The 14485-nt window shown below is 38.9% G+C and overlaps 1 protein-coding gene across 2 annotated transcripts; it reads right to left on the reverse strand.

Annotated features, from left to right (window-relative positions):
• Positions 1-1903: 1903 nt before the first annotated feature.
• Positions 1904-9403, reverse strand: LOC144256952 (phosphatidylinositol N-acetylglucosaminyltransferase subunit P-like). Of its 2 annotated transcripts, none has more exons than XM_077802879.1 (5): positions 9213-9403; positions 8799-8902; positions 6095-6167; positions 3872-3990; positions 1904-2544 (listed from the first exon to the last, which is right to left on the reverse strand). In XM_077802879.1, the coding sequence occupies exons 2-5, from the start codon at positions 8878-8880 to the stop codon at positions 2414-2416; spliced, it is 405 nt and encodes a 134-aa protein (XP_077659005.1). In that variant the 5' UTR covers positions 8881-8902; positions 9213-9403; the 3' UTR covers positions 1904-2413. The 2 variants fall into 2 exon arrangements, with proteins under 2 accessions (XP_077659005.1, XP_077659004.1); XM_077802878.1 differs by having other exon boundaries at positions 9199-9403.
• Positions 9404-14485: the final 5082 nt, after the last annotated feature.

Below are 14485 nucleotides of genomic sequence, written 5' to 3' on the forward strand. Positions count from 1 at the left end.
GAATTATCTGGAAGACATTCAAAAAATTATCTCTGTTTGAGGTCCCACTCCAGACTAAGAAATCAAAATTTATGGATATAGGCATTGTTTTCCCACCTTTTTATTGAGGTGTAACTTAAATCAAGAGCACAAAGATAAAACTTCATGATTTTCTAAAAATATATTATACCCCATAATCATGACCCAGATCAAGATGCAGGGCATTTGCAGCTCACAAAATGGACTCCTTAATGCCTTTTCCTAGTTAACCTTCCTCTAAAGGTAACCACTATTCTAATATTTACCACCAGATTAATTTTTCCTGATTTTAAACTTTACACCAGTGGAAGCACACACTGTATATTCTTTGTCTGACTTATGGCCCACCATTATGTCTGTGATGGTCATCCATGTCATCAGGTATAACAAAAATTAGTTCCTGCATGCATGGCTTTTAGCATTCCATGGTATATAAGCTCTACTTATGTACCTCTCTGTACTTGAGAGTTGGCTGGTTCTCTTAAAATGCTCTAGTGTGGTGACACTATCATCACAAAATACAGAACTGGGAAAAACGAAGGAACAGGAAACAGCAGATTCATATCATCCCCTGCATGCTTATTATGGTCACTGAAACAGAAGCCCTCCTTCTATTAAAATTCCTCCTTCTCTCCCTTCTTTCCTTCAAAGAGAGAGTTAAATTTGCATATCTAAAATGTATGACTTCACTCTTGTATGTAGATACCCTAAAGAAAAAATGACCAGCCAGATAGAGATTTAGGGTATCAAAGTTTGAGGGTCTTGAGGGTTAAATAAATTTAGATTTGGACCCACTGGTTTTGAGTGTATTTTCTAACTTTTAAACACCTTCTGTTTCTTAATCTTATACAAGCTCATCCAAATATTAATAAGGTGGTGCCAAATAAATTTATTTACCAAATCCTCCAGCCCCTCAACTGCACTTCTCCAAATATTGACAATTCAGTAAAATGCATAACCATCTACCCAGTTCCCTAATCCACAAACACCTAGGAATGACCCTTGATCACAATTTCTCTCAGTCAGCCCTCACTACTCTGCACAATCAGATCTATATACTTAATCTGCTGAATTCTGATGAAAGTTGCAAAGCTATCCCTGCCTCCCAACTTCACTACCACTCTTGTTGATGCAGCAATCGTTTTTTTGCCAGGAATAATGCAAAAGCATCCTAATGGTATCCTCACTTCCCTATTCCTGCCCCATTCCCAGTTCCTCTTCAGAGTTATTCTCCATCCACCAGAGCAACTTTAAAAAAAACATAAATTAGGCCTCGTCACTTCTTTTTCTTAAAGACTCCAACAGTTTGGTACTCAAAGTGCCCCCAAACTCACCACACTTGACTTAAATCCAAGCTTCCTACACTGGCCAACAAAGCCCTTCACTAAGTGGCCTGGTCTCACTAGGTGTACCTCGGACAACATCTCTCCTTGTCCAGTGTGCTCCAGGCCCAATGCTGGCCTTATCTCTGTTCTTAGGACACACCAAGCTCCTTCCTGCATTATAGTCATTGCTACACCCTGCTTCAAACTTAGTTCATACTGCCCCTCCAATCTTTTTATGCCTGGTTGCTTTTTTTGCTATTCAAATCTCAGCCCCAACTACTTTCCTCTGAAAAGCCCTCCTTAACAACCCAAACTAAAATAGTCATCCCTTTACTTTCCAGAACATTATACTACATTTTCTCAGCACAGCACTCATCACAAATATTTTTCATATTTGCTTGGTCTGCTTCAACTTACCTCCAAAATATAAGTTCTTTATAAAAAAAATTTTAGTTGTTGTTGGACACAATACTTTTATTTTATTTATCTTTATGTGGTATTGAGGATCATACCCAGGGCCTCGCACATGCTAGGCGAGCGCTCTACCGCTGAGCCACAACCCCAGCCCCCAAATATAAGTTCTTTAAAAAATATAATTCTTTAAAATATAAGCTCTTTGAGAGAATCTTACCATTATTCTATCCCAAGTGTCCAGAAAAATACCTGACACAAACAAGCACTCAATACATATTTATGTTACAGACATGCATCTGATGGCACAAATTTTAAATGTACCCTTCACTCAAATCCAGGAGTTTGCATTCTGGGCCCCTCAGGACAAACAGGAGGAAAGACACAATTTTCCTTTGCAAATTATAGCATCAATGCTTCTCTGAAGGATTATATCAACATGATTTTTTTTTTTAATCTGCTAAACGGTAATGCAGTACTTTATTTATTCTATTAATAATAAATATTTGAAAACAATGTTAATTAAAATTTACTTAAGAGAAGAATAACTTTTATTTTTTTACATTTCAATATTGAGCAATAATAAGAAAAAAATAAATAATTATGGTCAAAATTATTCTGTCAAAAACATGCTTGATATTAGCATCTTTACATGCAACTCAGTTTTTGTTGTAAAGTTCTTTGGTTGCAAGAAAGAACATTTGGTTTACTTCACTAATAGAAATATCTCTTAATGCTGGGATGGCCTCTGCTTGGTATTTCTTCTGCTGTTGATTTTTAGCATAGTTATCTAAAAGAAAAAAAAAAGTTCTGTTTACTTAAGCAATTTCTCCTGTAGTTTTTGTGGCTGTTGGAGACCTACCACAGTTCACCAGGTTGATGTTTGGAAAATGACAAATAACATGCTTAAAATAATGAAATAACTACTTAATTCTCTCTTTAAAAGAAGTGCCCCAGTAAAACAAAAATGTAATTAGCAAAGTATTTTTCTCATTTCTAATTCAGAAAAAAATTAATATCTCATTCAACTGTACAATGATGATTAAAGTTCCATTTCACAATTCTGACAGGGACAGAATTATACCCAGGCCTTAAAGATGTAGTTAAATCAACACTGCAAAAATTCATTAAATCTTTTGGTATAAATATTCATAAAAAATTAACAATTTCCTCTCTTTGTACAAGTTGCCTATCTGCTATAATTCCAATCAAGAATGCAGGGAATATAGTAGGTTATCAGGAAAAAAAAAAACTAAAAATAACATTAATTTTCAAGAGACATTGCATAGATTCATGAATAAAGGTTTTACAATGTACAAAAAAAATCATACCAGGGAACTTAAAAAATACTTCCCAGAATCTAAGAAAGCTCACAAATCAGTATACCTACTTTTAGACTTGAAAGAAAAGAACCTGAAACAAAACAAAACAAAACAAAATAAACCCCCCGAGAACATATGGCTCTTCTATCCACTTGTTAGAGATGTGGTGTACACAACAATTTGAGGAGGATTCCAACCCCAAATTCCTTTGTGAATAAGGTCTTAAACCTACTTGCCATCCCTTGAGCAACAGTGACTATTTAGGATAAAAGAAGTTTCTCTCAGGTAAAGTTACTGAGGAACATACTTTATATACTTGTACATTGCACAGGAAAATATACCTGTTAGTTGGTGGTATAATTCATCAGAACTAATTTAATCTATGACTATAACTAGTGTATATTCATCATAACTTAGTACCTCAATGTAAACATTTCCTTTTGTATTGCTTTGTACTTATTTCTCACAGATGATATGATGATTACTATTATTTCTGGTACTGGGGATTGAACCCAGGAGCACTTAACTACTGAGCTACATCGCCAGCCCCTTTTTATAGAGACAGGATCTTGCTAAGTTGCTTAGGGCCTCACTAAATTGCTGAAGCTGGCTTTGATCCTCTTGCCTCAGCCTCCTGAGCTGCTGGGATTACAGGTGTGTACCACCACACTGGGCTCCTAGATTCTTTTTAATGTTCCAATGTGTCTTGAAGCATATTCTTAATTGCTTTTCTGATTAAAATTCTAAAACCCCACTACTCCTTCCCCCTAACACTTTTCTTTTATATATATTTACCTGTGATTGTATGAATGGAGTTGAGTGGAGAAATACTCATCATGTTAATTCCAAATAATAGTACATAACCAATTCCTATAGTAATAAGGAGGTATACAGGTAGTGTGACTGCCCAATATCTGTGGAAGATAATATTAATGTATATGATAGATATCTTAAAAGTTATCATTCTAAGAGTCATGACAAAACATACCAATTTTTATATTCAATTTTTAAAAATATTTTTTTACTTGTAGATGGTCACAATACCTTTATTTATTTATTTTTTTATGGTGCCAGGTAACAAACCCAGTGCCTCACACATGCTAGGCAAGCCCTCTACCACTGAGCCACAACCCACCCCTACCCCCCTTTTTTTGGTGCTGGGGATTGAACCTAGGACACACAAGGCAGCACTCTGCCAACTGAGCTATATCCCCAGCCCTATATTTCATTTTAATTAAATATAATTTATAGTAATAAATGTACATGACAGTCAAATAACTCTATAAGGGTTATCATAGAAAGCTGCAGTCCCCTGTTCCATCCATCCTGACCCTGAAATCCCAATCCCCATAAAGGACACCTTTTAACACCTGAGCTATTTCTTCTGGTACTTCTTCATTTCTACATAACATGTTCATATTAATTTCTTGATTTTTTTTCAGATATTTTCTCTAGACTTCCTAATTTGGAGATGAGGAACCTATTCTCTTCTAATGTCACAATTTCTGGTTATCACTAGTTATTAAGAACTATTGTGATTACATAAATAATGTTTGTAACCGAGAACCTTAGAATATCACTATCACATATTTTCTTATGTGTTATTATTTTTTAAATTAGTAATCACATCATTTTGAATGTATACTTGGTTTTCCATCTACCTGTCAATATTCCAGCCCCAAATTCTAATATGCCTTTAAATTTACCTCTCTACACAGGTAAGCACATTGCATGTCCTATCTTGGCATATTTTACTGATGCATTATTGTTTTAATAATTTCCTTCATTTTTTTTCCTTTCTCGAACATCTAGTGGTTAAATTTTTTGCCCTGAATATTTTCCATTTCTCTGACTTTTTGTTCTACCTTCTAGAGATTAACTTTTATCTTCCAACCTTTTCAATTAAAAATTTAATTTTGGCTATCATAATTGCCAAGTATGATAACTTCTTAAACATTCCCTTTATAGAATATACTGTTGATTTCATAATTGTAATCTTTTCTTATCTTTGAGGATTTTTTTAATTTAAAAGTTTTCTTCTGTATCCGGCATTACCTCAATTTCCCTTTTTTCTTTTGTTTTTGTACTCCGGATAGAAACTTTCTTTCAATATCTAATAACTTATACCAGTCCAAGTGCTAACAAACTAACTGAAGCACAGTGGGCAAGGATGGCAAACTAGTCAGCCTCCCTCTAAAAGACCTGGCTGCTTTACTGGAGTCCTCCAAATGGCAGAAATTATAGGTTTTTTTCTTTCACACTGGTCAGCTTCCTGAGGAAGGTACCTCTTTCTCACTTTTTTCTAGACGGAGATGATGGTATAAGTCTGGGAGCCCCTGGCAGTTGCTAGGAGAGGAGGTGTGCCTTATCATTCAGCCATGCAGATGTTCAATTATTCTGGCTTGCAGTAGGTGCCTCATTTCCCACACTCAGATATAAGGCCCCCCAGACTAGCAACTTTCAGCCTTTCCACAGGGTAAAATGATTTTCTACAAGGGAAGGTAGGGACAGTCTCCCAGTTATGAAGACTAAACAAGGTAGGACTAAGGATAGAATGCTCTTTAAATATTTTTTTCTGTCCAAACCAGAATTACTATGTTAAAGAGGTACTTATACCTCCAATTTCTGAACCATTGTAGCATTCAAGGGCAAAAATGTTCTTGATGGCTTCCCTATTCTAGTCATATGAAAAAAATAAACTCCCCTATCTCAATTTATACAAAATTTTGTTGATACCTCTTATCTGTTATTCTTTCTTTCTATTGGTTTATACCTCTAAAATATAGGTTTATACCCCTAGGGTTCATGGTAGGAAGATTTTGAAAGTAAATGGGGATAAATGTGGGCTCACACTACCATCTTTAATTTAGGGTTTTATTAATCATAATCTTTAAAGTTTTATTTATATATGTCCATCTACGGATTTTTAAAAGAATAATGAAAGATCTGGATAGTTTAAGGAGTAACATAATCCTTTAAAACAGCATTAGTTTTACTCTTAACAAATATTAAACTTACTTTTGAGGCCAATAGGTTAAGCCTAAGGAGTTTAGCCAAGATTCAGGAATAAAAGCCCACATAAGATAAAGTACTGTAGAAGAAAATAAAAAAGAAAAAGTTAAGTAGGGCACATATTCAATCTAAAAAGTTTCAGGTACAAAAAAGCTCCTCTGAAGTACCCCTGATTCGTCAGAAATGATTTCCCCCCCTTGCTCCTCATTTATACTATTCTTATATTACTTATCATAAGTACCTTATTAGTAATTTTTAAATATTTTTTTTTAGTTTTAGGTGGACACAATATCTTTATTTATTTTTATATCATGCTGAAGATCAAACCTAGTGTCTTTTATATGCAAGATGAACACTCTACCACTGAGCCACAACCCCAGCTCTTTAGTAGTATTTTTTTATTATCTTAACTCTCATAGTGTATTGAGTAATTCAGGGTATAAATCATGCCTTAGCAATTACTGTACTTTTTTCCATACCTAATTTTTTGCTTTATGTATACTAGATAGTCAGTACTTCATCTCCACAGGGCTGAGGTAATTATAGACATTTACAGTTGCAGAGTCAAATTTCAAACTAACTTTATCAGTGATGATAGATTTTTTTTGGACAAATATGTATTATACAAGTCTCTATGTCAGGAGTGAGTTATAATGAACCATAAAGAGATGGTTTCTGCCCTCCCAGAGCTTAAAATCTTGTGCACAGGACAGTAAATTGATCTTTTCACTACACTGTGATGAATGCTAATGAATGAGTAATAAGAGATGACACAGGAGCATATTAGAAGGACCTCCTTTATCATCTTTCCCTTTGCTTTTCTTTTTCTTTTTGTAATACCATGACTTGAACACCAGGGGTGCCACCACTAAGCTACATTCTCTAGTCCATTTTTTAAAAAATAATTTTTTTAGTTGCAGATGGACACAGTACCTTTATTTCATTTGCTTATTTTTATATGGTGCTGAGAATTGAACCCAGTGCCTCACATGTGCCAGGTGAGTGCTATACCACTGAGCCACAACCAGAGTTCTCCTGTCCTATTTTAAATTTTGTGACAGGGTCTTGCTAAATGGATCAGGCTGGCCTAGATCTTGCAATCCTCCTGCCTCAGCCTCTGGAGTCTCTGGGATTACAGACATTCCTACTGTACTTGGTTCCCCCTTGCTAAAATATTTCGTTATAGTACAAGTTATAATCTGGCATTGTATTATGTTTTACTTATTTACTTTGTCTGTCAGCTAGCTCCTCCCACTAGAAAGCCTGTAACAAGTAAGCACTCAATTTTTTTAAATTAATTTCCGGTTGTGGGCATCATGGAATTTAAGCCTTAAAGACATTTTTTTATTTATTTATATAGTTTCTAATCCTTAAAATACTTTTTTTTTTTTTAACTCAGGGGTCCTCAACCACCGAGCCATATCCCCATCCCTATTTTGTATTTTATATAGAGACAGGGTCTCACTGAGTTGTTTAGTGCTTTGTTGTTTGCTGAAGCTTTGAACTTGCTATACTCATCTCAGCCTCCCAAGCCACTGGGATTACAGGTGTGAGCTATTGCACTTGGCAATTCTTGAAATACTATTTGAATAGACATTTACAAAAAAGATACCAGGGCTAACATTTATTATATTCTTATTGTATCTTTGCACTATGTGCTTTACAGTTTATTACCCCAGTTAATACTCACAACAGTCATAAGAGGCAACAGAGTGAAATCTGTCAATATGTCTGGGTTCAAATTCTAGCTCTATCATCTCCTAGTGACCTTGGGCAGGTTACTTAAACCCCAGCATTCTCATTTTTAAAACAAGGACAACAATAACAGTACTACCCACAGGACTGTTTTATACATAACAAGCATTCAATAACCATCATTATCAATATCCTTTTACAGATAAGGAAACTGATCCCAGAGCAAACAGCAAACCTGTGGAGGAGTCAGAATTGAACTCATTTATAATAACTTCTCCACAGACTCTATAGGCAACAGCTCTGACATTAGGTTATTTGTTTTCAATTAGGGTTCAGAAGTATCGCCACTCCTCCATTTCCTGGTTTTCACCAAATTCCAGAAAGTTGGATTGGAGGTATTCATAATTGCCTCGTAATCCCCAAATCCTTCTGGGAAGAAAGTTGGGTCTTGTTGTGTGAACCTCGGTATGTTAGAACCTCAGTTTCCTTACCTATAAAATGGGACATAAGGGGATTAAGTGAGAGTCAGGATGTTGTGGCCATTTCTTTTAATCTGACCTCTCTAGCCAAGTTCTCTTCCCTCCCCAGCTCCTGCAGGCAGCCCTGGAGCCATCCCAAACTCACTTCCAAACCCTCTCATGCTTTATTCCAGGCCCATGCCACCATCTTCCTTCTCTCCTGTTTATTCTCAAATACAAGTGCCAGGGGGATGGTCCCTGGAGGAAGCCAACTCTGAATTCCCCTTGATTTCAATAGATCTGTTCTGCCACCTAAGGTCCCACCACCATGGCGCTCACCAGGGGTTTATGGGTGCCCTCCTTAATGGCAGGGACCTGGTTTACTTTTGGCCACCTCGCAGAGCTGGCCTACAGAGCACTGCGCAAACCCGACTGCCTTCGGGTTTTCTTGGACAGGGACATAGCTTCTGTGTGCACACTCTAAGCAAGTGCATTATTTCCTGGTCCTTGGACACCAGGGTCCTTGGACCCTGGCCATTCTTCAGGAAAGTACTTACTGAAGCCAAACTGGGAGCTTAAGAAAAGAACAAAGCCATAAATCGCTCTTTCTGGCAATGGCGACGGTGAATTTTCCACCATTTTCCCTGAGGCTTTGGACAATCTGTGGAGAAGGAACACAGTCGTCAGTGGTCACGCCCCTCCAACGTGGGTCTGTCATCACCTCAGCGCTCCGCCAGGGCAAGGCCACAGCGGAGCCGACCCGCCTTCCCGCGCCCGGCTGCGGAAGCGCGCCCCCGCGGGCACGCGCGCCCCTGCAGCGGGAGCGCCGGCCGGCGAGCCCGGCCTCACTGGGGTCAGGGGCGCTCGAGGACGCTCCACCGCCGCGGGCCCTTAATTCAGTTACTCTCCCCAGGACAGGAGGCGGAGGCCCTCGGCCCGGGGTCCCACTCCGCCCACCTGCCCTTTCTGACCACACGGCCTTCTCAGCGCCCACTTCTCTGCGCAAGCGCCGACTGGGGAGCCGCAGTGGGGGGAGGAAAAGAGGAACTCGAGGGAAAGGCCGGGGGCGACGGCGCCCCCCTCCCAAGCGCAGGCGCACCGCGACCCTCGCGGGGAGGGAGCTAGCAAGCGTGGGGGCCGCCCAGCTGGCGGCTGCAGAAGGGTGGGCGGTGCAGCCAGACTGCGCATGTGCTCTGCCAGCCCACGTGACGCGCCTGCAGCCTGCGCCACGCCTGCTACCGCCCGCCATCGGGCTGACGTGGAGGGCCTGAGGTGGCGGCGGCGGCCCGCGTCTGAGGCTCACGGGCTGCAGGCCCGGGTGAGTGCACAGCCAGCGCGTGGCAGGGCTCCCGGATGTGTCACCTTGTCCCGTCGCAGTCGAGATGCCCCGGGAGCTGGGCCCTCCACACCCCCTCCGTGGGTGTGTGGTGAGTGTGGGTGTGTGTGCGTCGCCCCGCATCCCTTGCAGAGGTGCCTGCTGTGTGTGCGTGGGCCGGTGCCGGCCCTGGGGGGGTGTGGCCGCTTCTGTCTGTCCCAGTGGGTGTGTCCCCTTTGTCCGTCCCCTTCGCGATCTTGGGCCTAGGGTGCCTGTGCGACGTAGGGGCGGCCACTGTGTGCGCATCCCCCTGCAGCCCCGCGCCCGGTTCTCGGTTCCTGCGTGGGTGACACCTGCTAGGTGTGCGTGCACACGCCTGTGGGTGTGTAGGTGGTCCCCTTTGTGTAGGTGGCCAGTTTTCTCGGAGGCAGCGGGGGGCGCTCACGGCCTCGGTGGGTGGCCCCCCTTTTGTCACTGTTCCCTCTGGGGCGCTTGTCCCCAGCGCGCATGGCCGCTCCTGCTGCGGTCTCGACCCTCGCCTGGCGCATCCCCCGCGAAAGTGTGCGTCTTCGCGTGGGTGCGGCATAGGGCCTGTCGCGTGCATCTCGTGTGCCGGGATGCGTTTGCGAGTGTTCGTGAGCGCGCGCGCGCCCTTGCATGACTGCGTTCTCCGCGTTCTAGACACCTGTGTGCGGAGAAGGGCAGGCAGTCCAGAGCCTGCCGGTGCGCAGGGGATTGGCCAGGGAGGGGGACGCCACCCCAGCGCTCCCGCTCCGTGGTTCCTTCGCTGAGCCTCCTCCTTCCCCACAACGCCAACGCGAAGGGGAGGGCATCCAAGGGTCTGGCGGCCACCTGCTCTGCAGTGTCGGGCTATGTCATTTTGGCCAGTGGAGCCATACAGTTCTGGGGACAGAATAGGGAGACCTATTAGGGGGAAAAATTGATCAGAGACATGGGTGAATGGGATGGTACCAGTGAGTTGTTTCTTTTCTAGAGGCGCCCTAGATTCCGAACGCCGTTAAGATGCCAGCTCCTTCCAAAATATGTGCCCCTGCAAATGCGTAGTAGCTATCCCTGGACGTTCTCGATGATACTTACTGGTTTACAGTGTTTTATGACGTTCACATAAATGCCTTTCTGTTCTGCCCAACGGTGAGGGAAACGAGGTAGAAATATTAATTCCTCCCCTTGGGAGGAGTAAAATCACAGTTTGCTTATGATTACAGTCCTAGTTAGGACACCTTTTGTTGAAAGAAATTTGTATTTTATCATCAGGATAGTGGAATTTATTATAAGGATATATGGGAAAAGAAACTTCAAACCCATTAGGGACCCACCTACTACTACTATTATTCGTTCCTGCTTTGCGCTCAAGGGCTGCGTTTGGTGTGTCTCTGTTCTGCGGCAATTTCCTATTTTTGACTAATTTTCCATTCTTTTAATTTGTGGAGCATTTTGAATATAAATGGAGATCTAATCGATGATTTAGATTTTACAGATGTAATTGTTTTGCCAGATTTACTTCAAACCTTTTTTGTAAAAAAATAAAATTAAAAGATTGTGGAGGTACTTTCAGTTCCTCCCCCTCCTTACCTAGAGATAGCCACTGTGTTTAGGTTTGTGTAAATCATTTCTTTGCATATTTTATACTTTGCTCACGGTGAATCTACAAACATACATTGTGTTGTTGAATTTTAAACTAATGATATTAAACTACGTGTGTTTTTTTGCAACTTGCTTTTTTCACCCAGTATCACATTTGGAGATTTCTATATGAATAAATTGAATGATCAGTTATGAATAATCTTTGGTGAATTCATTTTAATTCCTGGTATAGAATTACATTGTATGAATATACCATAATTTATACATTCCCCTATTGATGGACTATGAAGTTGTTTCCAGTTTTTGACTCTTTAAAAACAGTCCTGCAATAAATATCTTTGTACCTGTCTGCTGTGCACACATCTGGAAGTTTCTTTAGGAAGTATGTCTGTGTAGTAGATTTGCTGGGTAGAAGTATGTGCATCTTCAATTTAAACAGATATTACAGAAGCTCTCAAAGCGGTTTTGCCAATTTTCACTGTTGGTATTGAGTGAAAACACCCATTTCCTCATATCCTTGCTAACACTATGTCATTATACTACATTTTTTTGTCTTCTCTTTACTGACCAGCTTCCTTATGACTAGCTTGCTGTTGCATTTGCTTGCAGTCATCTAGGCTTTTGCCTTAGCCCTGTGTCAACATATGAGTTCCTGTCTCAAGCTAATTATCTCAATCTTTAATGCATTTGATCCTCAAAATTAATTTCAATGAACATTTATTATGTACCTAATATTGCGATGGTTGATGTAAAGATAGGATTTCCATGATATGTTATATGTATCTCTCAAGTGGCAGGTGAGGGGAATTAATTAAAGCATTTTTTATAAGATGAATGTTTTAAAAAATCTTTTCTCTTTATTTTAATGTAATATTTGATATATTGAAAATGTATAACATATGCAAGCTGTGAAGCAAAACAGTAAAATGAACACCTGTGAATTGACCAGAATTATTCCAAGAATCAAAATAACCAATATTGAATGTGTTCATCCAAAAGGTGATTATCTTGAATTGTGTGTTATTCTTTGCATTTAAAAAATAATTTTTATCAGATTTGTAAATATCCCTCAACAATGTATTGTATGTTTTCTGTGTTTGGAGGAAAAAAAAGAAAGGAATTACTGGGTACTGTAGTCTTTGGGAACATGTTTATTTCATCCAATGTTACATTTCTAAGGGTCACTGATATTGAGAATGGATGTAAGTCTTTAATTTTTACTGCTGTGTAATATTCCACAGGTGAATATAACACAGCTTATACATTCTCCTATTGGTGGGTGTTCTGGTTGTTGAGGTTTTATTACTTTGAAGAGTCTTGTATATACAGAGTTGAAAGAATTTCTTTTAATTTTTCATCCTGGGGTATATGATTTTCCAAGTAGTATATGGGAACAGGAGATGTTAATGAATTTCTAGATCATTAAATTCTGTATGATCTTTCTTGAAACTGTATGCCTGAGACCAATAATGGAGTCCTACTGGTTCAACTTTCACACCTTCCCTTTCATCACAGTAGTGTTTTACATAAAACAAACCACATACCTACAAGTAAGAACTAGGGAATAGCCCCAAGTAGGAAAACTCTGGAAACCAAAGAGGTAATTTAAAATACAGTGTATAGCATTGGGGAAAGCCATCTTTAATTCAGGCAACACCTCTCCATTATTTCAAGAGATGCATGTCCAATAAAATTTCACTTTTCTATTTAATTATCAGTATATATAGCTATTTTGATTAAATGTATGGTTATTAATAATTATGCATTTAAAAGAAACATTCATTTTAGTTTTAAATGCTACTATACTACTCTATAAATTCATCATTTGAAATTATTTAAGCTTGATGCCAGAATTTTTTAGATGTTGCTGTAAAATGTGAATGATTTTTCAAAAGCATTTTTGGTGGTTTATGAGAGGGAAAAGAAAAATAGTAAACTTAAGCTGTTTGCTAGAGGTGGAATTGCTGGTTCAAAGGGTGTGTAAATATTCAACTTTACGAATGATTCCAGGGTTTGAAGTGGTTGTACCAGTTTATATTTTGGCCAAAAGATTTTTCAACTTAGATATTTTCATCAGCAGTGTGTAAGTTGATGTGTATCCTCTCCAATACTTATGTTAGATGTCCTAATATTTGCCACTGGAATGGATATGATATGATACATCGTTGTGGTTTTAATTTGCATTTGTTTGATTATTGAGATTGAACATCTCTTCATATATTTATGAACCATTTATATTTTCCTTTTATGAAATACCTGGTCATGTCTTTTTATCCATTTTTTTCCTATTGAGTTGTCTTATAAAACTGGTAACAGGTCTTTTATTGATTATATACATTGTAAATATCTTCTTCCAGTTTTTGGCCAGTCTTTTTACGCTTCATGGTATATTTCATTCACTCTTTCTTAATTTTAATGTTCTGTAACTGAAAACCTTCCTTGTTCTGGGTTTATAAAGACATTCTCCTGTGTTTCTTTCTAGAAGTTTTAAAATGACACTTTTCACATTTAAATTCATAATCCATCTGAAATTTATTTTTTTTTCTTTTTTGGAATGGTGTTAGTGATTCACATTCATTTTATCCCTTCATGTGGTTCCAGCCCCTCAGTCACTAGTGGTCTGCTGTACTATTTCTTTTATGTTTGGCTTCTATGTGCATGATGGGTCTGTTTCTGGTTTGCCTTTCTGCATCACTTGTCACCTGTTCTGAATCATTTGCAATCTTTTTCTGTGTTGATACTCACACGGTCTTAATCAATAATGCTATCATTTTACCAGAAATTTTGATATCTGGGGAGGACTTGAGTCTCAGATGGTTTTGGACATTTGGATTCTTTAAAGGATCAGTTTGTTACATGAGACATGAAAAACCTTTTGGGACTTAATTGAAATTCATTGAGTAAGTTCTGGGGAGAATTAAAACCCTGAGGATTTTGAGAATATAGTATTTTTATTTATTTAGGTTTTCAGTGTCTTTTAATACAGTTTTATAATTTTCTTTATAGAGATTATTCACTTTTTAAATGCTGATCCAATGTTTTAAATTGTTGTTGGTATTATAAGTGCCAGTGTTTAAGAATCTATTTTTAGAAATTTTAACAGATACAACATTTTTTATACCTTTATTTTTATTTATTCATTTTTATGTGGTGCCGAGGATCGAACCCAGTGCCTCCTCGCACATGCTAGGCAAGCGCTCTACCACTGAGCCACAACTACAGCCCCAACAATCTATTTTCTGACAATTATTAGTAAGTAGCAATTTAATGTTTTTAATATTGCTTTTTAGTTATCCACTTGATAAACTTCTAATATTTCTAATA

This window comes from Urocitellus parryii, chromosome 9, assembly GCF_045843805.1.
Source record: "Urocitellus parryii isolate mUroPar1 chromosome 9, mUroPar1.hap1, whole genome shotgun sequence".
In the NCBI taxonomy this organism is placed as follows: domain Eukaryota; kingdom Metazoa; phylum Chordata; class Mammalia; order Rodentia; family Sciuridae; genus Urocitellus; species Urocitellus parryii.

Excerpts from the sequence above, each read along its gene's own strand:
- LOC144256952 (XM_077802879.1), bottom strand. The coding sequence starts at position 8,880 with ATGGTGGAAAATTCACCGTCGCCATTGCCAGAAAGAGCGATTTATGGC. Across the intron at positions 6,168-8,798 it reads AAGCTCCCAGTTTGGCTTCA|TACTTTATCTTATGTGGGCT; the intron begins GTAAGTACTTTC and ends TTTCTTCTACAG. Across the intron at positions 2,545-3,871 it reads CTCCATTCATACAATCACAG|ATAACTATGCTAAAAATCAA; the intron begins GTAAATATATAT and ends TTTTTCTTTTAG.